The following is a 21,636-nucleotide window of genomic DNA, read 5'->3' as shown; positions in this document are numbered from 1 at the left end:
GGATTATAGTTCTAACCAAATATTTAAAAAGTGTCTATGATAGATAAATAAATCATATTTAGAATATATATTTTTAAAAAAAGTTAAGTTCAAACCTATTAAATTATAATAAAATTTAATTTGACTTAATTTATTTTCATCTTCACTTATAATCGTAGATATAAATGCTTGTAAAAAATAATTATGATATATATTTGTACTTTTAAAAGTTATATGTAAAATTTTGGCTAAAACCCTATTTTGGTTCCTTATAATCTTTTTTTGTTTCAATTTAGTCCTTCATTAATTTTTGGTCTCAAATTGGTCCCAAATTAATTAATTGGTTTCAATTTAGTCCCAAATTAATTAATTAGTTTTAATGTGGGACTTCCGTCCAAATTATTTAAACGGAGTTAAATTTTGGCCACGTGGATGCCACGTAGATGCATACGTGGCATCCACGTGGATGAGAAAATTCTTTTTAAGACATTTGGACCCGGAACAGCCCGTTCTGAAACCGGAACGGGCCGTTCTGGTTGCAAAATTAAAACACCACCAGTGAAGCAGAACGAGCCGTTCTGAAATCAGAACGGGCCGTTCTGGTTTCAGAACGGCTCGTTCCAGAACTGTGAATAAAATATTCTTTACTTAATTGTGTTTTTGATATTATAATTATGCAATTTTGATCTCTAAGGTTTTAATTGAGTAATTTCAGTCCTTAAAAGATTATAATTGTGTAATTTTAGTCTCACAATTTTTAATTGAACAATTTTAATCTCTCAAATATCATAATTGTGGAATTTTAGTCTTTCTCATTAAAAATTTAATAATTTTAAAATTTTAATATATATATATAATGTTTTAAAACTATATAATTGTTTGTTTATTTAAATTAACGTATATCTTTTTTTAATATTACTGATAAATTAATATCAATAATATTTTTACCCTTTTTATAAATAAACTAATAATTTGATAAATATAACTTAATATATATTAATATACTTTTACAAAAATATAAATATATAAGATCAGATATATATTTCTAATTAATATACTTATATTTTTGTAAAAGTATATTAATATATAACAAGTTATATTTATCAAATTATTAGTTTATTTATAAATATATTAATAATATTATTGATATAATATCGAAAATTATAATATACGTTAATTTGAATAGATAAATAATTATTTAATTTTAAAACATTATATATATATATATATTAAAATTATTAATTTTTAATGGGAGAAACAAAAATCATACTATTATGATATTTGAGGGACTAAAATTGTTCAATTAAAAATTGAAGGACCAAAATCGCGAAATTGCAATTCTTTAAAGACTAAAATTATGCAATTAAAATCTTGGAGATCATAAAACTGCACAATTGTAATATTTGAGGGATAAAAAATGCAATTAAGCCAATATTATTAATTAATTTTATTAAAAAATATAATAATTAATAAGATAAAAGGAATATCACTTTATAATTTTTTGCAACTTATTTGACATTAAAGGAATAAAATGATAAAAATTAATAAGATAAATATAATAAAATAAAATATATAAAAAATATTAATATATTTATTTTATTGGATATAATAACATAATTAAAATATAATTAATAATATATATTTTATAAAATTATTAATATTTTATATATAATAAAATAAAATAAAACCGGAACGGCCCGTTCTGAAACTGGAACGGGACGTTCTGGTTCATTTTGGGTGTGTTAATTTTGCACGTGGAACGGGCCGTTCCGGATGCAAATTTAACACACCAAAAGTGCATCCGGAACGGCCCGTTCCGATTTCAGAACGGGCCGTTCTGGGTCCAGGTGTTTTCAAAAAAATTCTCATCCACGTGGATGCCACGTATGCATCTACGTGGCGTCCACATGGCCAAAAGTTAACACCGTTAAAGCAATTTGGACGGAAAGTCCCACATTGAAACCAATTAATTAATTTAGGACTAAATTGAAACCAATTAATTAATTTGGGACCAAATTGAGACCCAAAATTAATGAGGGACTAAATTGAAACAAAAAAAAATTATAAGGGACCAAAATAGGGTTTTAGCCTAAAATTTTTAATACTACAAATATGAATAAATATTGTCCCTATACTATCTAAAATTTCTGGATCTGTCACTAGATCTAAGTACTTATTGTACTATCCTAAATTTACATTTACATTACCTAAAAGTGCATAAATATTAATTAAATTTTGAAAAATACTTTAAAATTATCTATTAAAGATAACGCTATAAATAATTACTTAAATATAATTAATGAATAATTAATACATGTTTTTTACCATAATTAATATTTTCTCTTGTGGCTTCAAATATAAGCATAACAAAATAATCATGTTTGTTTGTCTCAAAAATAATCAAATTTTAATTAATTTTATTATATTTCACGATATTATCGGTAAAATATCACTTCATTTGATTGACATTGTATTTTCAATAATTATATTTATTGTTAATATTAATTTTTAAAGAAGAATAATTTAGAAAGATAAATTAAATTTTAAAATAAGATTAATGAAATTAAATAATATTAACTAAGTTAAGTAATTTTTTATTTTTACTCTTTTGCAGTGTAAAATAAAATAGCATTATTTTTTCTTTTATTTGAAATTCGGGGTGTAAATTCTACCTAATGAAAAATTAGTAAGCATTTAATGACTTTATTAATGAATTTTTGAAAAAAAAATATCTCTTTATGATTTTTAACATAAAAATAAAATAGAAGCAATTGTCTCTCTCTGTTAATTATTTTATAGAGTTGCTTGTTTATAATAATTCTCTTTTGGAACCAAAATATCATACTCCTGTTTAAGAGTGTAAACGAGTTGAATAGAGTCGAGATCTTAAGATCTGAACTTAACTTATGAAAAGAACCAATCGTTTAAATTTGACTAATTTATTTAAACAGTCTAATTGAAACTTTAGATTTTAGTTGTTAAATAAAACGAAGTTTGAGTTTAGTTTGTTTATTTCATTTATAATTTTATTAATTTTGCTTAAATTATTTTTTAACGTGATCACACGAACCTGCATGCCAATCTTGCGCCACTTACATCACCCCAACTCCGCATGACTATCCCATCATCCTTATCACGTGTTACCTCAATCAAAAGGAATTGAAACATCTTCCTTTATTTTTAAACTTTAACATTATATATTTTTTAAATAAATATCTTAAAAGAATTATGAATAGTAAATAAAAATATTATTTTATTAAAATTATTAGTAAAATACTATACAAAATGTGTTCTAAAAATTACCATTATATATATATATATATATATATATATATGTGTGTGTATGTGTGTGCGAGAGAAAGAAAGAGATCGGGAGAGAGTTATTGACGAATTTCTTAAGCTTTGAGTTTGTCTTGTATAAATAATCAACTAGAATCTCAAGCTTAAGTTTGTTTATTTAATTGATCGAGCATTTAATGAGTCCAACTTAAATAATTCAACCCATTTACCGTCCTACATATTTCAGATTATTGAGCAAAGGTCAGATTCTCATATTTTGGTTGAAATATTACGATTTTGTACTTTTTTAAAACAATAGATTGATGATAGAATTAGCTCATGAGATCAACATTAAAGTTGTAGGAAATTGTCTTATCTTTCTATAAAAAAAATCAACTTGATAGTATATGTATAGTTCTATATAAGATGTTTAGACAACATTATGTCTTAATTAGAAGATTAAGTTATGAAAGTATAGTTTGTGAGTGATGATAATGAATAGTTTTACCCTTTAGATGTTTGATCTTATAAATGATTTGAGGTGCCTATAACAATACTTAGGAAAGAGAAATCATGAGAGAGAACAATTATAAATAAGTTATAATGTGAATTGATTGTTAATAACTTGAGGTGTATCAAGTTAAAATATATGAATCTGTGTTTGAATTGTGAACATATGACTCTCATGTGATACAATGTGTTGTGTGTTGGTTATCTTGTCCGATGAATGATTCTTGTAATAATTGATGGATATGATTGAATATGAAATTATGAAGATATTGTTGAGATTGTTGAAGTCTGAGCTTGATGAGAACATCTCTGGTGCTTGAAGAGTTTTGATGATAACAAATGTGTGTCAAGGACGACAACAACTAAGAAGACAAAAACAAAGTCAAAGAAAGTGCTATGTGATATGTAATAGGAATTAGTGTATAAATTGTTTTGAATGATTTTATTTGTTGTGTGTGCTGTGTGCATAAGCCAAATCTATATCTAAACTAATTAGAGGATGTATGATGATGAGTTAAAGGGGCTAAAAAGTTATTTTGAGACTTAAAACGAAGTTGTGAAAACTAACTCAAAATAATCGATTATCATTAAATATAATCGATTATTCCAGCAACAGGCAAAATGGGATGCCTTGCTGCAATAATTGATTATTTGTGAAATAATCGATTATCCCAGAAATGACTCTTTGGAATAATCGATTATCCAGCAAAATAATCGATTATATTGTTCTTGTTTGGTTTCCAGAAAACCTGAAGAATAAAATAATCGATTATTCTTTAAAATAATCGATTATCTGGTTCTGAAACTGTTATTAATAGTTTGAACATTTTGAAACTTCAGAACATAGTTAGAATTGAGAATCAAATTTAGAAAAGTTTTTTTGTGGAGTCTTTGTGACAATCTTGGAGAGTTTTCTTTGTGAATCCAAGAAGAAAAACGTTTGTGAAAAACTTTGAGAAGGGATCATCATCATCATCATATTCTTGAAAAGGGAAGATTAAGATTTGCTTCTGAATTCCAGGTGAATTCGTTCCTTAATTCTTTGTGAATACTTGTAAAATCTTGAGAGGGTTTCTCAAGTGGTAAGGATTCTTGTAGTGAGTTTCTACAAGGGGTGCTTTCTTGGGGTCAATAAAGTGGTTATCTTTAGTGTTGAAGTATACGCATGTGTGGTATGCTTGTAAACCTTCTTCATTGAGATAGTGGAACAAATCTTGATCAGGTTCTGATTGAGGACTGGATGTAGGTCACATGTGGAGTGACTGAACTAGGATAAAAGACTTGTGCAATCTTCTTCTACCTTTATCTTTTACTTTGAGTAATATCTTAATTGTTCATTAAAGAAGATGATTCTTGATTAGCATGTGTGCAAGAATATTGTTGGTTTTAACTGAGTAAAAGCATTACATATTGGCATTAACTTTGAACCTCATTATTTTGTAATCAAGAGAGCATATAGAATTCATTCTTCTATAACAAGTCTTTAAAGAAGCTTCATTTGAAAATTCAGTCTTAGAAAAGTTTAAGTGAAATAAAGATCCTAAATACTCTGAAATTTTTTAAGTATCATAGAATCCAATTCACCCCCCCTCTTGGATTGTGCCATTCTTTTCTAACAGATATGAGAATTGAATGTTGTTAATAAAATGTATATGGAAAATCCTTAAATGGTAAATTTTTTGAGTATATATATTGATATCTTGATAAAGTTAATGGGGTTTTGCCTTGATATATTGATAATACTATTGTGACACATAAATTGACATACAATTATGATGCATATTGTTATAATATGATAATGCATTGAGTGTTGTTTGAAATGCATCATAAGCATAACCAGTGATTTAAAAACCGGACCGAACCGGCCGGTCAGACCGGTTGGACCGGGAACCGGTGGTCCAGCCGGTCCGAATCTTAAGTTGGATCGGTTATGCAGTCGACCCGTTTCAAACCGGATTGAACCGGTCAATTTTCCGGTTCAACTGGTGAACCGGTGGGTCAAACCGGTTCAACCATTTTTTTTTCTTTTTTTTTTCTAAATTTTTTTAAGGGACCATAAATCACAAAAAATAATAATGAAAATTGAATCTCTTAATGAAAAAGCAAGGAGTCTTATTAAATATAACAATGACTACTTGTTCTAATATATTTGTTTGCAATATATACAACTTAAATAACTTTTATAATATATTATTAATTTTAAATTATATATTTAATAATATAATATTTATGTAAATATTACATATATTATTTTGTGATATTAATTGTAAGCATATTATATATGTACATGTTATTTATATTTTTAATTTGTATTAATATACCGTTTAACATGTAATTTTTTATGTATTTTTTTACAAAATAAAAATAAAAATAATTTTAAATAAGATAGAAAAATTGAAATTTAAAATAAGATATGAATTTATTAAAATTTATAAGTATAAAATATATTTAATATGAATATTTTTTAATAAAAATAAATAAAAACAGAGTCATGCGGTTCAACTAATGACCCACCGGTTCAACCTTTGACCCACTGACTCAGTACCTTAACCGGTTCGATGACCGGTCCAGTTTTTAAAACTATGAGCATAACTAAGATTTAGTCTTTATGCAATAGTTGACAATGCCTTTGGGTAGTGGCCTTCGAGCAACAACTGACAGTTGTGAGCCTTTGGACAGTGGCCTTCAGACAATAGTTGATAGTTGTGAGCCTTCAGGTGGTGGCCTTGGGGCAATAGTTGATACTTGATTTTATTGATGTCACATGCATATGCACATTGAATTCTATGTCCATTGCATTATGTGTGTTAATGTATTCGTGTAATGAACATTGTTGTAGGAATTGTGATTGACCTTGTTGCACTATCTTGTCATGATATATGTATATGTATACATTATTGTTATTATACCTTGTGGTGTGTTTGACTATCCAACTATCTCTTATGTTGTGAGGCAAAGTAAGATGTTTCTCACTTTCCATTTCTTATTGTTGTTCCTTTTGGATTTTGTTGTAGGCGATATTCATTAGGATGTTAATGATGTTAGTGATGAGGCCTAGTTTTTTCTTTTGGAATTTTGCTTTGATAAATGTAACCTTAGGGTTTAGTTAGGATTTATTTTTGTTATTATGCTCTTAGGACAATTGTTATTTCTAATGTATTAGGTTTCAGTTAGACTTTAGTTGGTTATTGTTAGTTAAAATGTGATACTTTTCATGTTGAACAATTGAGATTTACTTATGATAGATGTTTTGATTCAATTTTTATTTATTTCATGTATTACAATACTGTGAGGTAAAGAGTGTCAAAAAGGTGCAACTTTTGGCAGACCTCAAGGCAGAGCTCGTGTCCATGGGTCCCACGACAACAACTCTCTCCTCATTCTCCTTGTCATTGTCCTCCTCTTCCTCCTTCTTCTACCAACTCAAAGAGGAGTTTTGCTACCTCTTCGACATTAAAAAAGGATGCAATTAATGTAACACAATTAGATGTGAAATTATACATTGATGGCACGTCGAAGCAATTGGTGGCCATAGGTAAGATGTATATGTTGGGATTAACCATCCACCACTAGGAGATTGTAGATTATATGCTACAAGTGGAGGTTGTCGACGTTAGAGAGCATAATGCTTGAGTCCATGTGCCCACAATAGAGGTTCAGACAATGGGACATGCCTTAGGTGCCTTTATCCTATGGTCAAGTAGGCTAACTAGGGTCTATGTGCCTAAGGTAATCAATGCTTCAATTTAATACATTTTAATGATATCCTTAATTAATTATGTTTTATTAACTTAATTACTTGTATTATATGATGTTTTGGTTGCTTGTGGAAAGGGGAAAGTTATTGTTGCACCACGTGCAACACCTACTGACCTTTTTCCAATCCATCCTTTTGGCATTGGCATCAATTGATCTTGGGAGGCATGACTACAAATAATCATACCTCTAGAGGCCATTGGTAGGGATATATATGCCTATCCCTTTCTTTATATGCCAACGTGATGCCTTAGACATAGTTTTGGTGTTGACCTTCTATCCATCTCAGTGATCTAGTTATGGATTAGGAAAGTATTATTTGTAATAGTTATTAATTTAATATATTTAATTACACATTTCTTACATTATATTTCTTTTCACAATTATAGGTATATTCATCATGTGGTTGTGGCCATGCAAAATGTCTTTTATTATGGTTTTATCGAACCGATTGTCATCAAATGTGTTGGGAACAAAGACACTAAGATGAACCAATATTTGATAAATCGGTTCAAGGATGGTAGAAAAGAGATGTACTTATCACCTTATTTTAATGGGTAAATACTTGTATTATATTTGATTTTATGTTTATAGTAACTTATCAATTTCTAACTATTAAAAAAATGTAGTGGATATTTTGACAACTCCTCGTGATAATTTTTGAGTTAGTTTCTTATAGTTCTCCTTTGTTCATTAGACAAGAAAATTACTAACTTGTCTTTTAGATACATCATTGACTCGTAAGCATCTAAGTTCAATCTTTGTCATTTTTTTTTATAATTTCATGAAACAAACAAACAAAAATTGTATCATTTATCTATTTTTGGTTTATCATTTATTTTCGTAGGTCTTTGGAAGCAAGTTTGAGGTTGGAGAGGCTTCCTCCACTAGCTAGGAAGAAGCTTCAATATATTTTCCCAAATGTAAGTCAACTGTCAACCAAATAGTAGTTAAAATTCAATTAAAATATATTATAAGTATGATTTATTTATGTTTTATATTATAGTACCCAAGTTAAACTAGTAATCATGAGTGTGACTATTACGTGATGAAACATATGCTTATCATTATTATTGGCAACATTACGGACTCATGGAGAGAGGTAATATATTTTTAAATCAAAATAATTACTTTAAATGATCATACAACAATGTAATGATCGAACTAATGTTTAAATTATCTCTATTTTGAATTTATTGTGTAGGTATTCAAAAATTCACATCCATTTGCTCATGAAGACATGGAAGATATCCACAAAGGATAAACATCTTCTTTTCTTGAGACAATTAAAGGTTGATTGATTTAAGTTTTTATACATTATTTTAGTTTTATAAGTGTACATTGACTAGATATTTATGTTTTAGTTTTATCCTCTTGGTACATATTTGAGTGCATTATTTTAGTTTTATTTATGTACATTTGTTATTAATTAATGACAATTATTATTAACTTTAACTTTATAGTTAACTATCTTTAATTTTATAATGTTTAATTTATTCATTAATTCAATTTAAATGATAGATATCGTATGCTATATAGGTTTGTATTGAACTAGGCAATAATATGTTGATTTGAATTGCCTAAAATGTATTGGAATGTATTTCTGTTGTATAGGTTTGAACAAATTCAAAAAATGAACATATTAAAAATAAAAAAACTACACATTTTATGACAAGTGTGATGTTACCTATCATAGAATGTGAGCCTTTTATAATGGGTGTGACCATATCCGTCATAGAATATAAGTTTTCTATGATGGATATGGTCATACTCATCATAAAATGTAGACATTAATATATTAATATGCATCCCCTCAAACTCTTACTATAACGGGTGTTGATCACTTGACATAAAAGGTGAAGTTTCTATGTCAGGTGTTGAATCGTCATAGAATATGAAAACATTCTATATTATTTGGATCTATGACGCGGTCCTAACTAATATAGAATGTCCAAAATACCTATCATAAAATATCCAGACACACTAATAAATACAACAATACTACTATTATTACTTTGGCTCTTCCCTCAACCATTTTTTTTATAATAAGACCAATTTAGCATATGATCAAAACCAATAACTAAGGAAGGATTTTATAACGGAGGAATACTCTAAAATAATAACCATATATTTTAAAAGTATTAACTAATATATAATTATATTTAATTATAATAATTAAATAAATAATAACAAGTATATAATCTAAGGGTATTAGTTTGTATATATTTTAATTTGAATAAACTAAAGTGATTAAAACCGATATATTGATAATTCTTTGAATTTTTATAACGTTGTTTTCTTTTTTCTATCTTTATTTACCAACAAATTAAAATTGAAGACATCTATTCATCTTTTCAAATTTCTTTCTTTAATCATTGAATAAGATACGCAATGAGTCTATTTTATTGTCTATTATTATTATTATTATTATTATTATTATTATTATTATTATTATGTATTGTATTTTTAACTTTGACGGTAATCTCTCACAGTCTCACTTTTTTTATTATTACATTCTTAAGCCATTAAATTTAAAATTTAAGTATTTTATGAAATCCTCCAATCTCCATTCTTAGTGTTTGAGACAATGTAAAAAGGTAAAAATAAATTGGTTTTATTGTTCTTCATTTTTTTATTTTTTTATTTTCTTTTCAACTTTTATGAAAACCTCTCAATACTTTTTATTGCATTCTTAAACCATATTTAAATTTATGCGTGTTTTGTTTAGACTATTTGTTTGTGTAGTAGATCTTGTTGTATTTTTTATGCCATTGCCTCCTTTATGTTCAACATATGCCTTAACAAATAAAAGGAGCAAGAATTGTTCGACTCTATCATTCAGATAAAGATTCAAGCAAGATTTAGATTTTATATTGGTCATTTATAATGTTATATGTAAATTAATTATTGGGTTAGAAGCAAGTTTTCAGTAATAGAGCTGTGGCTAAGTCCATATGTGGATACAAGAAAAATGGGGTACTTTCAAAAGTTTCCCTTGGTATCCTAGAGGAACTATATTCAGTGGCAAGATATGTGCATGACTCACTAGAATCGCACATGCTCTCGATCGCTACAAATAACTCCCCATTTGATCTGTGGAGAAGTATTGTTCCAACCACAACTCTTGTTTTCCTTCACAAATCCTGTTCATCATTTTGGTATGGGGGACATTTTGTTGTTCATTTTTCAATCACGTTTTTGTCTAATTTCCTCTCATTAAAAGTATTACAAATTCAAATTCGAATAACACAAGACTCATACATGGAACATGGAGTGTTGCTTACAATTTTATTTCCGAGATTCGAATAAACGAGTTCAAATTCAACAAAGCAAGTACACATCATTACAGTGCCCTCTAGCTAGATCTTTATTTGTTCATCCCCTTGGCCTTAAAAATGGAAGTTTCTAAGGCCACATTGATAGACACGACTTCACCGGTATTGGCTTGCAAGTTGACCCTCCTTGACAATGTAGTTTTGTTCTGGAAAGGTTTCACCCCTAAAGTGCCTATCAAGCATGTCTTTGACCCCAGCAGCATAACGTAACTGAACAAGTTTGATTTATTGCTAATGTTAGTGTTCCACCGAGTGAGTGAAACAACTTAGGCACAATAGTGCTACAGAAATTGAAGAGACAACTTAAGTACAGTAGCACAACTGTTGTTGGTATTATTCTCTAATCAGAGTTAAAAGTTCACTGCGATAATATGTATATATATTTAATGCAAACCTGAATAATATACACTTATGCACATTGAATAAATTCTAACTCTGATTAAAGAACAATACTGGAACAATACCGACAACACCTATGATACTGCATCTAAGTTTTGTCCAAAGTAAAAATACCTGTGCATCTATGGTGGTGCCAGAAATATGAGGAGTCATGGCATGGTTTGGCATGTAGCGCCATGGATGATCCTTTGGGGCTGGTTGTATGGGCCAAACATCACCACCATAACCTATACATACAAATAAGATATTTGGAAAGAGGATGAAAAAATTTGCAATGGAAAGGATGATGAAAATTTCTCACACATCTAAACAACTTAAAAAGGAATATTAACAAACAACATGAATTGTTAGCTTGTCACATAAAAGTTGCCATGAATCAACTATCCCCATAGCTTGAGCACAAAAATGATTTTAGTATCTAACAAAACTATGGTATTACATTAGGTTAATAGTAGAATCATGTTTTGTTGCTGAAAACACGATTCTTTTTTGTCATCTGGTTTTAGAAATTACCTGCAACGTGGCCACTAGTGCAAGCATCAGCAAGTGCTTGGGTGTCCATAATTGCCCCTCGAGCATTGTTAACAATCAAGACACCTTTTTTGCACTTCGCAATTCTATTCTTGTCAAACAATCCCCTGAAAAACAAAATTCTTTGGTCACTAGTCATCTATGAGAGATAATCAAATAATTTGAAAGACAATGCATAACTCATGTCTCAACCAGTACAACAAAAATCACAAAAAGTACATATACATCACTCAAATGAAGCACTTATCACTTTTATGTTGAATTAACCATAAATTAATTCCTTATGATAAATACTGATAATAATGCACTGCTCATAATAACTGTTTTGAAAATTATACAAGGCTCAAGATTTCATGTGTAATTTATTTATTTTTTTCAGATTGATATTAAAAGTATACCTTGTTTGCTCAGTGAGAGGGGTGTTGATAACAATTACATCACACTTTGGAAGCATCGCATCAAGGTCCTCCTCAAACTTTGCTCCAATCTCTTTCTCCAGCTCAGAATCCATCCTAACTCGATCAAAATAGAGAAGATTGCAGTTAAAAGGTTTCAACCTTTGGAGTAAAAGCTTCCCAATTCGTCCAGCACCAACAGTTCCTATTGTCTTGCCTTCAAGATCATAAGCTCTATGTGCAATGCCAGCAACATTCCATTCCCCTTTAACAGCCTGATGGTACCCTGGCAAGAAATTCCTCACTAGAATGAGGATTCTCATGAGTTCATCCTCTGCAACCGACACCACATTGCTTCCTGTGACCTCTGCCACAGTTAACCCAGCAGCCGCTGCAGCTTTGAGATCAATGTGATCGGAACCAATGCCAGCAGTCAAAAGCAGCTCTAGATTTTTGGCCTTCTTTATTCTTTCAGCAGTGACATATGCAGGGTGAAATGGAGTGGATATGAGGACATGGAGATCAGGAATGTGTTTCTCAAGTTCTGCAGCACGACAACAAATTATTGAGTTTCAAGCAATTAAGAACTTGAAGAGATAATTACAGTTATCTTTCCATTATATTATAGTGTTGATTACACTAATGTTGATTTATTTTTTATATCGATAAGAATCGAACATAGTGCAAAAGGGTTTTAATCACTTGCACACATTACTCGACCAACTGAGCTAACCTGCTTGGTACACTAATGTTAATAATACTCTTGTTTAAGATATATTATTAATTTATTATATGGTTCGAGACACGTTCCCAACCAATTTTTGCACAACGCATCACCACATTAAAAGAGTTGATAACATGTCATATGGAAATTGTTAGGACCACATAGTCTCAGAATTTATCCTTGTCTGGAGAATTACTAAGGGTATACTTTTTGTGGTTCTTACTAAAAGTAGATGTATATATAATTCTGTTAAAAAAAGGTGTCAAAGTGTTGGAATAATCTATAGAATAAATAGGTAAAGCAAATCATTAGGCTACTCCCAAGCCCCAAGTTAATGTTGTATAAGCTTGAATTAAGTTAACAAAATACTAACCAGAATCAGGTCCTTCTTTGTCATCAGTGACAATGTACTGATGACCCTGTGATTCTAACCACTCACGTATACCCAATGCTCCTTCAACACATCCAACAAAATTGGGATTCAGTGAAGCATACTCATTCCCTTTGTAGAATACCCCTACAATCTTCTTCCTTTCACCTGGGGCCTATTCTCAATCACAGGGAAAGAAATAAAAATTAATCAACGAAGATGTAGAATTATATATTAATCATGTTCAGCTGTGTAAATAATAAATAATTAAATGTAATGCACTAACACACATTTATTGAGGGTGTGTTTTTGTCTGGGGTATCAACAGTTTCAACATGTGTTGTTGTGTGGACTTGGTATGTTTGTGCTTCCGTGAGATCACTCATGTTGGAGGGTGAAATCAAGGATAGCAATAAAAATGATACAACAGAGAACTAAGAAGAGCAACTAGTGAAAGATTTGTTATTGGGGTGTGTGTATGTTGGTGAGGGAGATAATGCTACGTTATATAGAAAACGAGGGGTTGCCAGCTGATGACACGTACACGTGACATGGAAACTAGGCCTTTGCATGAAGAACATGTTTCAGTTTGGCCTCAGTTCAATACACCAGAAAAATTCAAGTTGCTGACATAGATAATGACAAATAAATGATAATAATATTTCTTTTATAGACTATATATATTCTCTACTGAAAATAATTTTATTCGAGTAGAACTAGAATTTGTGATCATTAGCTAAGCTGAAATAACTTGAACCAGCTGATCCACATGTTTGTCGATAATATATCATTCTAAATATATTTTTTAATGAGTGAAATTTGTTAAGAATTATAAAATTATTGGAATTCAACTCGTTGTTTAATAAATCCCTGTTTATAATTTAATAATATTTTGAAAATAAATTTTAATTTCTGTTTATAATTTAATGAATTATAGACTTCTTATATTCATATGGAAATATAACTTTTCTAGCTCCTTTACTTGGGAATAAAAATATAAGAAAGCATAATAAAAATGGAAGTTCCAACTTTATCATGAATTAATAATACTGGAAAATAATTTTCAAAAACTTGTAATAAACATCAGAATATTGCATTCTCATTCTCATGATCATTTTCCCTGAATAAACTTTTGATCAGTGAAAGAAAAACACTCATAATTAAGAGTGCCTACGGCCTTTTCTGGACAGAGCAAGGGGAATTTTTGTTTGTTGTGCCATAATTTAATAATTAAATCAAACGAGGAAGAGAAATGGAATGGACCTCACCAAAATTAGAAATGTTCATGGATTCGATTTAATCGTATTTGATGCAAAATCTAATTTAAATCAAATTCAAATTCATTATATTTAATTGATTTTATTTGGTTCATATTTAAAAAAAAATAGCAATCTGATTAGAATTGAATTAATATTTTCAATAATTATCACTTTATATATCTCAATAATTTTGTATTAAAATAAAAAATAAATTTCTTTATAAAATGAGTTAAATTAATCTAAAATTTAAAAATAATCAATTGGGTAATCGAGCGAGTCAAAATAGATAGATCTGGTATCCAAACCACCCGATAGTTTTTAAATCTAAAGTAAAATGAACTAATTAACCAAAAATCTAAACCAATATAATTAATTTAAAAATTATCTCAACTGGATAAATCATTCTCCTAGAACTTGGAGATCCAATTCAGTTTCCTTATACTTTAATTCTTTCAGACTAAAAATAAGATAGGAGTAGGTGGGTTGTAGTTGACTCTAACCTTGCCGTTAAACTTTTATCAATTTTTATTTATAGTTTTGAAATTTTTTTATTTCTTTTAGTTCTTAAATTTTTTTATCACTTTTTTTATTTTTAGTATATGAACTTTTTCTTGTATTAAACAACTTTTTTATCTTTGACATACTTTTGTTTGTGAAGAAAAATTTTAAAAATTAAAATTAAATAAAACCTACTGAGGGTAGAAAATGAAAATAACAACAGCAAAAAAAAGAAATTAAAGAATAAAAACATATTTAATTATTAATTTCATTTAAATGATCGGATTCATTGAATCAATCTGATTCGACGAATATTGAAAAAAAATTCCTATTTAATAATCTTCTTTTTTACTCTGTAACTTTTAATAAATTAAAACTAATAATATAAAGTATATGAAAAAAAGAAATGTATGATAGAGTCCTAAAGAAAAGCCATATGAATGCAAGCAAAGTTTGATAGCAGAGGGACTCTACCACGTGTACTTGCATAATGAAGAAAACAACAAATCACAAACGGAATCCCGTGATCATCGTCACGGATAACGCATTGACGAAAGTGACACATACCAGATCGCAGCGTTCATCGTCGAAACAAAACCTTAAAATTGAGAAGTAAAAAAGACGCAAATAAATTTAACACATGATTGGACTTACATGAAGGTTTCTGGTGAAGGTTGAAGAAGAGGCGAGCAGAGAGCGAACCGCAGAGGAAGCAACACGTTTCATGGCCATGATCATGTATCTATCTATCTATGTAAATGAAAATGAAATTCACCAAATTAAAATGAAATCGAAATAACAGAGAGAAGAGGGGTGAGGTTTATATAGGAATCAAAAAGAACACGAGTCAGTAAAACATCGGCAGAGGGAAGAGTAGAAAGCATATGTAGAAACCTAGCTGGCTTGGGAAGGGAAGAACTAACGTTAGCAGCCTTTACTCCTTTCTCTGTCTTTCTTTCTTGTCTTCTCATCTTGTTTCTTTATACACGTGTGCCTTTCAACTCCCACGTGCCACTCTTTCATTTCACTTTTCTTTGCTTGTTTATTTGTTTAATCACTCATTTGTCACTGTCGCCATCTTATCCGCTTCCTAATCTCAACTTTAATTCAAATAAATTATAAATACAGCTATGGTGTTATTTGTCGTAGGGTGGTATCGCGGATCCGATCCGAACCATTTTATAAAAGTAAATGGGTTAACTAATTTACTTTTTTATAAAGTGAATCGATTAATCGATCCAATTTTTTATAAAGTAAATCGGTTTAGTTTTTCTAAAATATGAATTGGTTTTTTTAAAATTAGATCGGTTTGATGCGGTACAGTTATTCACTTTTTATTCATATATGAATTAATTTTTTAAAAAAATCAAACCGAAATCAACTAATCTACTTTGTAAAAATAAATCAGATAACTAAACTAATTTTATAAAGTGATTCAGTTAATTTTTTTTTTAAAATGAATTAAATTTTTTAATATAAATTAAATTGATTATAGATTGATTCGGGTCGATTTGAATTTTTTTGCACACTCCTATTTTATGGAAGGCGAATACTTGAGCCAAATATATTATATAATATTTAGCATTGATTAAAGTGTTTTCGGAAAATATAAAGATAAATGTAAATTTTTTATTTAATTAATTAAAACAAAGAGAGGGTTCTTATTTAATAGTTACTACCATTTTGGTCGTGGGCCCGTTAGCATTCAGAATGCATGTATCCAACTTGAATTTGTTCTGCCCTGAGACTGGACGAGTCGCCACGGTTACACGGGATTCAAGTATTAACCACTCTGTGTTTCTTAGATAAAATAAAATAAAATGTTGTGATTAAATATAATTTTTGTTATTATTATTTTTTATATAAAAAATAAAATGATTATACTAAAAGAAAATATTTTTTAAAATTATTCTTTAACGAAAGTATTTTAAGAATTAAGAATGTTTATTTTCAATGAAAGTATTTTTAGATAATATTTTCAGAATTTTTTTTCAACTTCTCATCCTTTTGATTTGTTTTTTAGTTTTAGTATTTTTTATTGAATTTTAATATTTTAAAAATTAACAGTAATTAAAAAAACCTTATATTAAAAATAAATTATTATATAAATCTAAAATAAAATTTATATACTCAAAAATATTTATTTGTTATGAATTTTAATCATAATATAATTCATATATTTAAATTATTTATTTATCATAAATTGTAGTGATATAAAGTAAGCATTTTATCTTGTACATTGGATATGTACTAAAATGCTTGTTAAAACTTTTAAATTACATTGATAAATATTAATATTATTATTCTAGCGAGTACATATGTGAATATTTTTTTAAAAAAGATATGAGTATTATATTATTATCTTCAAATTTTACTTATCTTAATTTTAAGCGCGTGGTTCAGCAGTAGGAGTTGATTCTAAGCAAGTTTAGGAGTTCGAATTCTGTCTTGTGTATGCAGCCGTGTTAAATCTTGGGGTCAGCTATCTCACCTTTTGAGGTACTTCCAACATAGCTAGAAGATTAGTCACATCTATCGACAGTGAATACTCCAGAGACGAACCAAAAAAAAATTCTACTTATCTTCATAGTTCTTTAAAGTTTGGTCTTTTAATAGTGTTAAAATATGGTTGTCGACGTTAAAATAATGCAGTGAACATCAAATATAACATAATTGTGCGAAGGCAACTTTCCCAATTGACAAATGCACGATCTAAGGAGGCTCCCTTTCTTGCCACATTCATTGGCTTCACTATATATGTGTGCAAGAAAGTGAAGTTTCAAGAATAAGTCTTGAAAGCTTTAGTACTATTGACTAAAAGAGCATACCAATGAAGTTGATGGACACCCTACAAGACCCAAGATAACACACTAATGGAATCCAATTCACATACAAGAGTTTGGTATCTCGAGTTCTATGCTAACTTGACTCTATGATAGATTGCTACGAGTCGAGCATAGTTGCATTCAAGTTTATATATATATACAACATAATCCTAAAAACTTGTTTCCTATGAGCCATGTATATATCTAACTATTAGAAGACTGTTGTAATTGAGAAATCATTTTAGATAGTTATTATTCCATTTAAGCTTAAACTTTAAAGTGTACCAATTTTTTTCGAATCACGCGGAATTTCAATTTTATCTCTAGGCTTAAGTATTTTTTTTTAAAGGATGAAATGTTATTTTTAAACATTATAGATGTCATTTCACAACAATGATGTTGATGTTAAAAGATGTTTACCACATTCATTTTAATTATATCAAAATCACTTTATTATATTTAATAAAGTGATGTAAGGATTGGCTATGCATTTGAATATACCAACTATCCAATGTTACATCTTTGAAGAGTTCTACATATGATCATTTCCAAACTAGCCAACAAGTCGCTACAAATGATGAAGTGCGAGTCCCCTAACCATGTAATTGAAGCTAATCATTGAATTCTTGGGCACAAAAGTCGTGACCGCGATTTAACCACGTTATTCTCCAAATTAGCTTTGATTGAAGCAATCATAAAAGTGTGAAGGTTAAATTCTTGAACATACACAGAGACATTGAATCTCCTTGCCTTGTTTTAAATCTCTGTTTTGCGATAGAAGTATCAAGTTTTTCACTATTCCATTTCTCAAACAATTAAGGAGGATATAATTGTGCTATTCATGATAAACTCATGGGAATCCAAAATTTGTTAATGTAAGTCATTGAAATTTTCAACCTATCCAATCACAAGGCCTTCTCAAAACCAATTTTGAAAAGTAGATATATCCATTTTTGTTACTTTTATGAATGTAAGTACAATTTGCATGAAATACATAAAAATAATTGAAAAAAAAATCGCAAGAAATTCTTTTGAATATTTAGTTGTACATATTCAATTTAATTGTATTATATTTGATGAATATATGTTTAAGTTTATCATATATTTTATTTAATATGTATAAAATTCTTGTTATTAGAGAGCCAAATTTACTTATGGTTAGGTGGACATTTTGTTCTTCAATTTTCACTCACGTGTTTGTTAACCTTACTAATTTCCTTGCATTACAAGCGGTACATATCCAAATTCGAAAATACAAGATTCATACAAGGAACATGAAAAGTGTTCCTTACAATTTTATTTCCGAGATTCAATTAAACAAGTTCAAATTCAACAAAGCCAAGTACACAATTAAAGTGCCCCTTAGATTTTTATTTGCTCATTCGTTGGCCTTAGAAATGGAAGATTCAAAGGCCACATTGACACTGAAACACAGCACTTCAACGGTACTGGCTTGCAAGTTGACCTTCTTTCACAATGTAGTTTTGTTCTGGAAAGTCTTCACCCCTAAAGTGCCTATCAAGCATGTCTTTGACCCCAGCAGCATAACGTAGCTGAACACAAGTTTGGTTTATCATTAATGTTAGTTAGTGTTGCACCAAAGTGAAAGAACTTGGACACAAAAATGTTATACAAACTTAAAATACCTGTGCATCTATGGTGGTGCCAGAAATATGAGGAGTCATGGCATGGTTTGGCATGTATCGCCATGGATGATCCTTTGGAGCTGGTTGTGTTGGCCAAACATCACCACCGTAACCTATATATACAAATAAAAGATTTGGAAATGTTGATGTATATATATGTCTCACATCTAAATTAACAACTTATATTGGGTTAATAACAAACAATAATATGAATTGTTTGCTTGTTAGATAAAATTTGCTGGATGAAAGCACATAAATGATTTTAATATCTTAACAAAATAATGTCATTACATTACTTAATAATAGTTACATGTTTTGTTGGTGGAAACAATTACCTGCAACATGGCCATTAGAGCAAGCATCAGCAATTGCCTGGGTGTCCATAATTGCCCCTCGAGCATTGTTAACAATCACAACACCTTTCTTGCACTTTGCAATTCTATTTTTGTCAAACAATCCCCTGAGTCACAAAAAACTTTGGTCACTACTCAACACAGGAAAATGCTCAAAGAATTTGAATATTCATTCAAAACCCATGTCTCAACCAATTAATACAACAAAAAGCATGCAATATACCTTGTTTGCTCAGTGAGAGGCATGTTGATGACAATTACATCACACTTAGGAAGCATTGCATCAAGCTCCTCCTCAAACTTCACTCCAATCTCTTTCTCCAACTCATGATCCATCCTAACTCGATCAAAATAGAGAAGATTGCAGTTAAAAGGTTTCAACCTTTGGAGTAAAAGCTTCCCAATTCGTCCAGCACCAACAGTTCCTATTGTCTTGCCTTCAAGATCATAAGCTCTATGTGCAATGCCAGCAACATTCCATTCCCCATTAACAGCTTGATGGTACCCTGGCAAGAAATTCCTCACTAGTACGAGGATTCTCAAGAGTTCATCCTCTGCAACCGACACCACATTGCTTCCTGTGACCTCTGCCACAGTTAAACCAGCAGCAGCTGCAGCTTTGAGATCAATGTGATCAGAACCAATGCCAGCAGTCAAAAGTAGCTCTAAATTTTTTGCTTTCTTTATTCTTTCTGCTGTTACGTAAGCAGGATGAAATGGAGTGGATATGAGGACATGGAGATCAGGAAGGTGCTTCTCAAGTTCTGCATTAACACAACAAATAACCATAAGTTCAAGCAATTAAATCTTTAAGAGATAATTACATCTACCTTTTATGATGTTTTAGTGTTGATAACTTTGATAGTTGATACCCCTGTCTGGAGAAATACCAAAGGAATATTATGTATATAATTTTACCAACAAATGGTTGGTCCTAGTAGTACCAGACTCGATCTCTTCAAACAAAATCATGAGTTTAAGTTTAATAAAACAAACATGATTGGGAAGGGAGAACTTAGTAAAGATGTCCTTTTTTTAAGTTTTTCGACAAAAATTGTTATTGACATAGTAAGTAGATAGTTCATATCAATAATATAGTTATTATGTATATAGTTCTTTCATAAAAGTTAGCAAGATACTAACCAGAATCGAGTCCTTCTTTGTCATCAGTGACGATGTACTGATGACCCTGAGATTCTAGCCACTCACGTATACCCAATGCTCTTTCAACACATCCCACAAAATTTGGATTCGATGAAGCATACTCATTTCCTTTGTAGAACACCCCAACAATCTTCTTCTTTTCACCTGGGGTCTATTCTCAATCATAGACAGAAAAAAGAAAAAATCACAATCATGGATATAAACAAAGTTGAAGAATTAAATATTAATCATGGTCTTGCATAAGTAAAACAATTCGTGATCAGCTCAGCTGTAAAAATGGTTAAATGTTCACTTAGAGACATTTATTTTGATGAAAAAGTAAAATTGTGCTAATGATTAAAACTTGTGTAATTGCATGGCAAGAGCATGGAAACATTTTGTCACATTTGATTGAGGTTACTTACATGAAGGTTCCTGGTGAAGGTGGAAGAAGAGGCCAGCATGGAGCGAACCGCAGAGGAAGCAACACGTTTCATAGCCATGTTGTGTTGTAGCTACGTAAATGAAAATGAGATAATAGAGAGAAGAAGTGTGTGTGTGTGTGTGGAAGAGCATAGTAGGGTGAGGTTTATATAGAATGTATCCGCAGACATAACAGTGCATATGAATAACA

At 29.7% G+C, this 21,636-nt stretch overlaps 2 protein-coding genes across 4 annotated transcripts; both read right to left on the bottom strand.

The window, feature by feature from the left end:
- Positions 1-10,782: 10,782 nt before the first annotated feature.
- On the bottom strand, positions 10,783-16,079 carry LOC109788822 (formate dehydrogenase, mitochondrial). 3 transcript variants are annotated; one of them, XM_020347650.3, is made up of 7 exons: positions 15,930-16,079; positions 15,690-15,781; positions 13,282-13,453; positions 12,188-12,728; positions 11,772-11,896; positions 11,373-11,485; positions 10,783-11,069 (listed from the first exon to the last, which is right to left on the bottom strand). In XM_020347650.3, exons 2-7 carry the CDS (start codon positions 15,771-15,773, stop codon positions 10,956-10,958), a joined length of 1,149 nt encoding a protein of 382 aa, XP_020203239.1. In that variant the 5' UTR covers positions 15,774-15,781; positions 15,930-16,079; the 3' UTR covers positions 10,783-10,955. The 3 variants fall into 3 exon arrangements, with proteins under 3 accessions (XP_020203239.1, XP_020203240.1, XP_020203238.1); XM_020347651.3 differs by having other exon boundaries at positions 15,935-15,991; XM_020347649.3 differs by lacking the exons at positions 15,690-15,781; positions 15,930-16,079 and adding an exon at positions 13,569-13,772.
- A 2,977-nt stretch (positions 16,080-19,056) lies between these two features.
- On the bottom strand, positions 19,057-21,636 carry LOC109788826 (formate dehydrogenase, mitochondrial). Its single transcript, XM_020347656.3, has 6 exons — positions 21,428-21,636; positions 21,003-21,174; positions 20,083-20,623; positions 19,842-19,966; positions 19,507-19,619; positions 19,057-19,413 (listed from the first exon to the last, which is right to left on the bottom strand). Exons 1-6 carry the CDS (start codon positions 21,503-21,505, stop codon positions 19,300-19,302), a joined length of 1,143 nt encoding a protein of 380 aa, XP_020203245.1. The 5' UTR covers positions 21,506-21,636; the 3' UTR covers positions 19,057-19,299.

This window comes from Cajanus cajan, chromosome 2 (genome assembly GCF_000230855.2).
Source record: "Cajanus cajan strain Asha chromosome 2, NIPB_CcT2T_4, whole genome shotgun sequence".
Taxonomy (NCBI): domain Eukaryota; kingdom Viridiplantae; phylum Streptophyta; class Magnoliopsida; order Fabales; family Fabaceae; genus Cajanus; species Cajanus cajan.
This window is presented reverse-complemented; position numbering and strand designations above follow the sequence as displayed.

Excerpts from the sequence above, each read along its gene's own strand:
- LOC109788822 (XM_020347649.3), bottom strand. The coding sequence starts at position 13,664 with ATGAGTGATCTCACGGAAGCACAAACATACCAAGTCCACACAACAACA. Across the intron at positions 11,486-11,771 it reads CACTAGTGGCCACGTTGCAG|GTTATGGTGGTGATGTTTGG; the intron begins GTAATTTCTAAA and ends TTGTATGTATAG. Across the intron at positions 11,070-11,372 it reads GCACCACCATAGATGCACAG|TTACGTTATGCTGCTGGGGT; the intron begins GTATTTTTACTT and ends AAACTTGTTCAG.
- LOC109788826 (XM_020347656.3), bottom strand. The coding sequence starts at position 21,505 with ATGGCTATGAAACGTGTTGCTTCCTCTGCGGTTCGCTCCATGCTGGCC. Across the intron at positions 20,624-21,002 it reads CAAAGAAGGACTCGATTCTG|AACTTGAGAAGCACCTTCCT; the intron begins GTTAGTATCTTG and ends GTGTTAATGCAG. Across the intron at positions 19,620-19,841 it reads CTCTAATGGCCATGTTGCAG|GTTACGGTGGTGATGTTTGG; the intron begins GTAATTGTTTCC and ends TTGTATATATAG.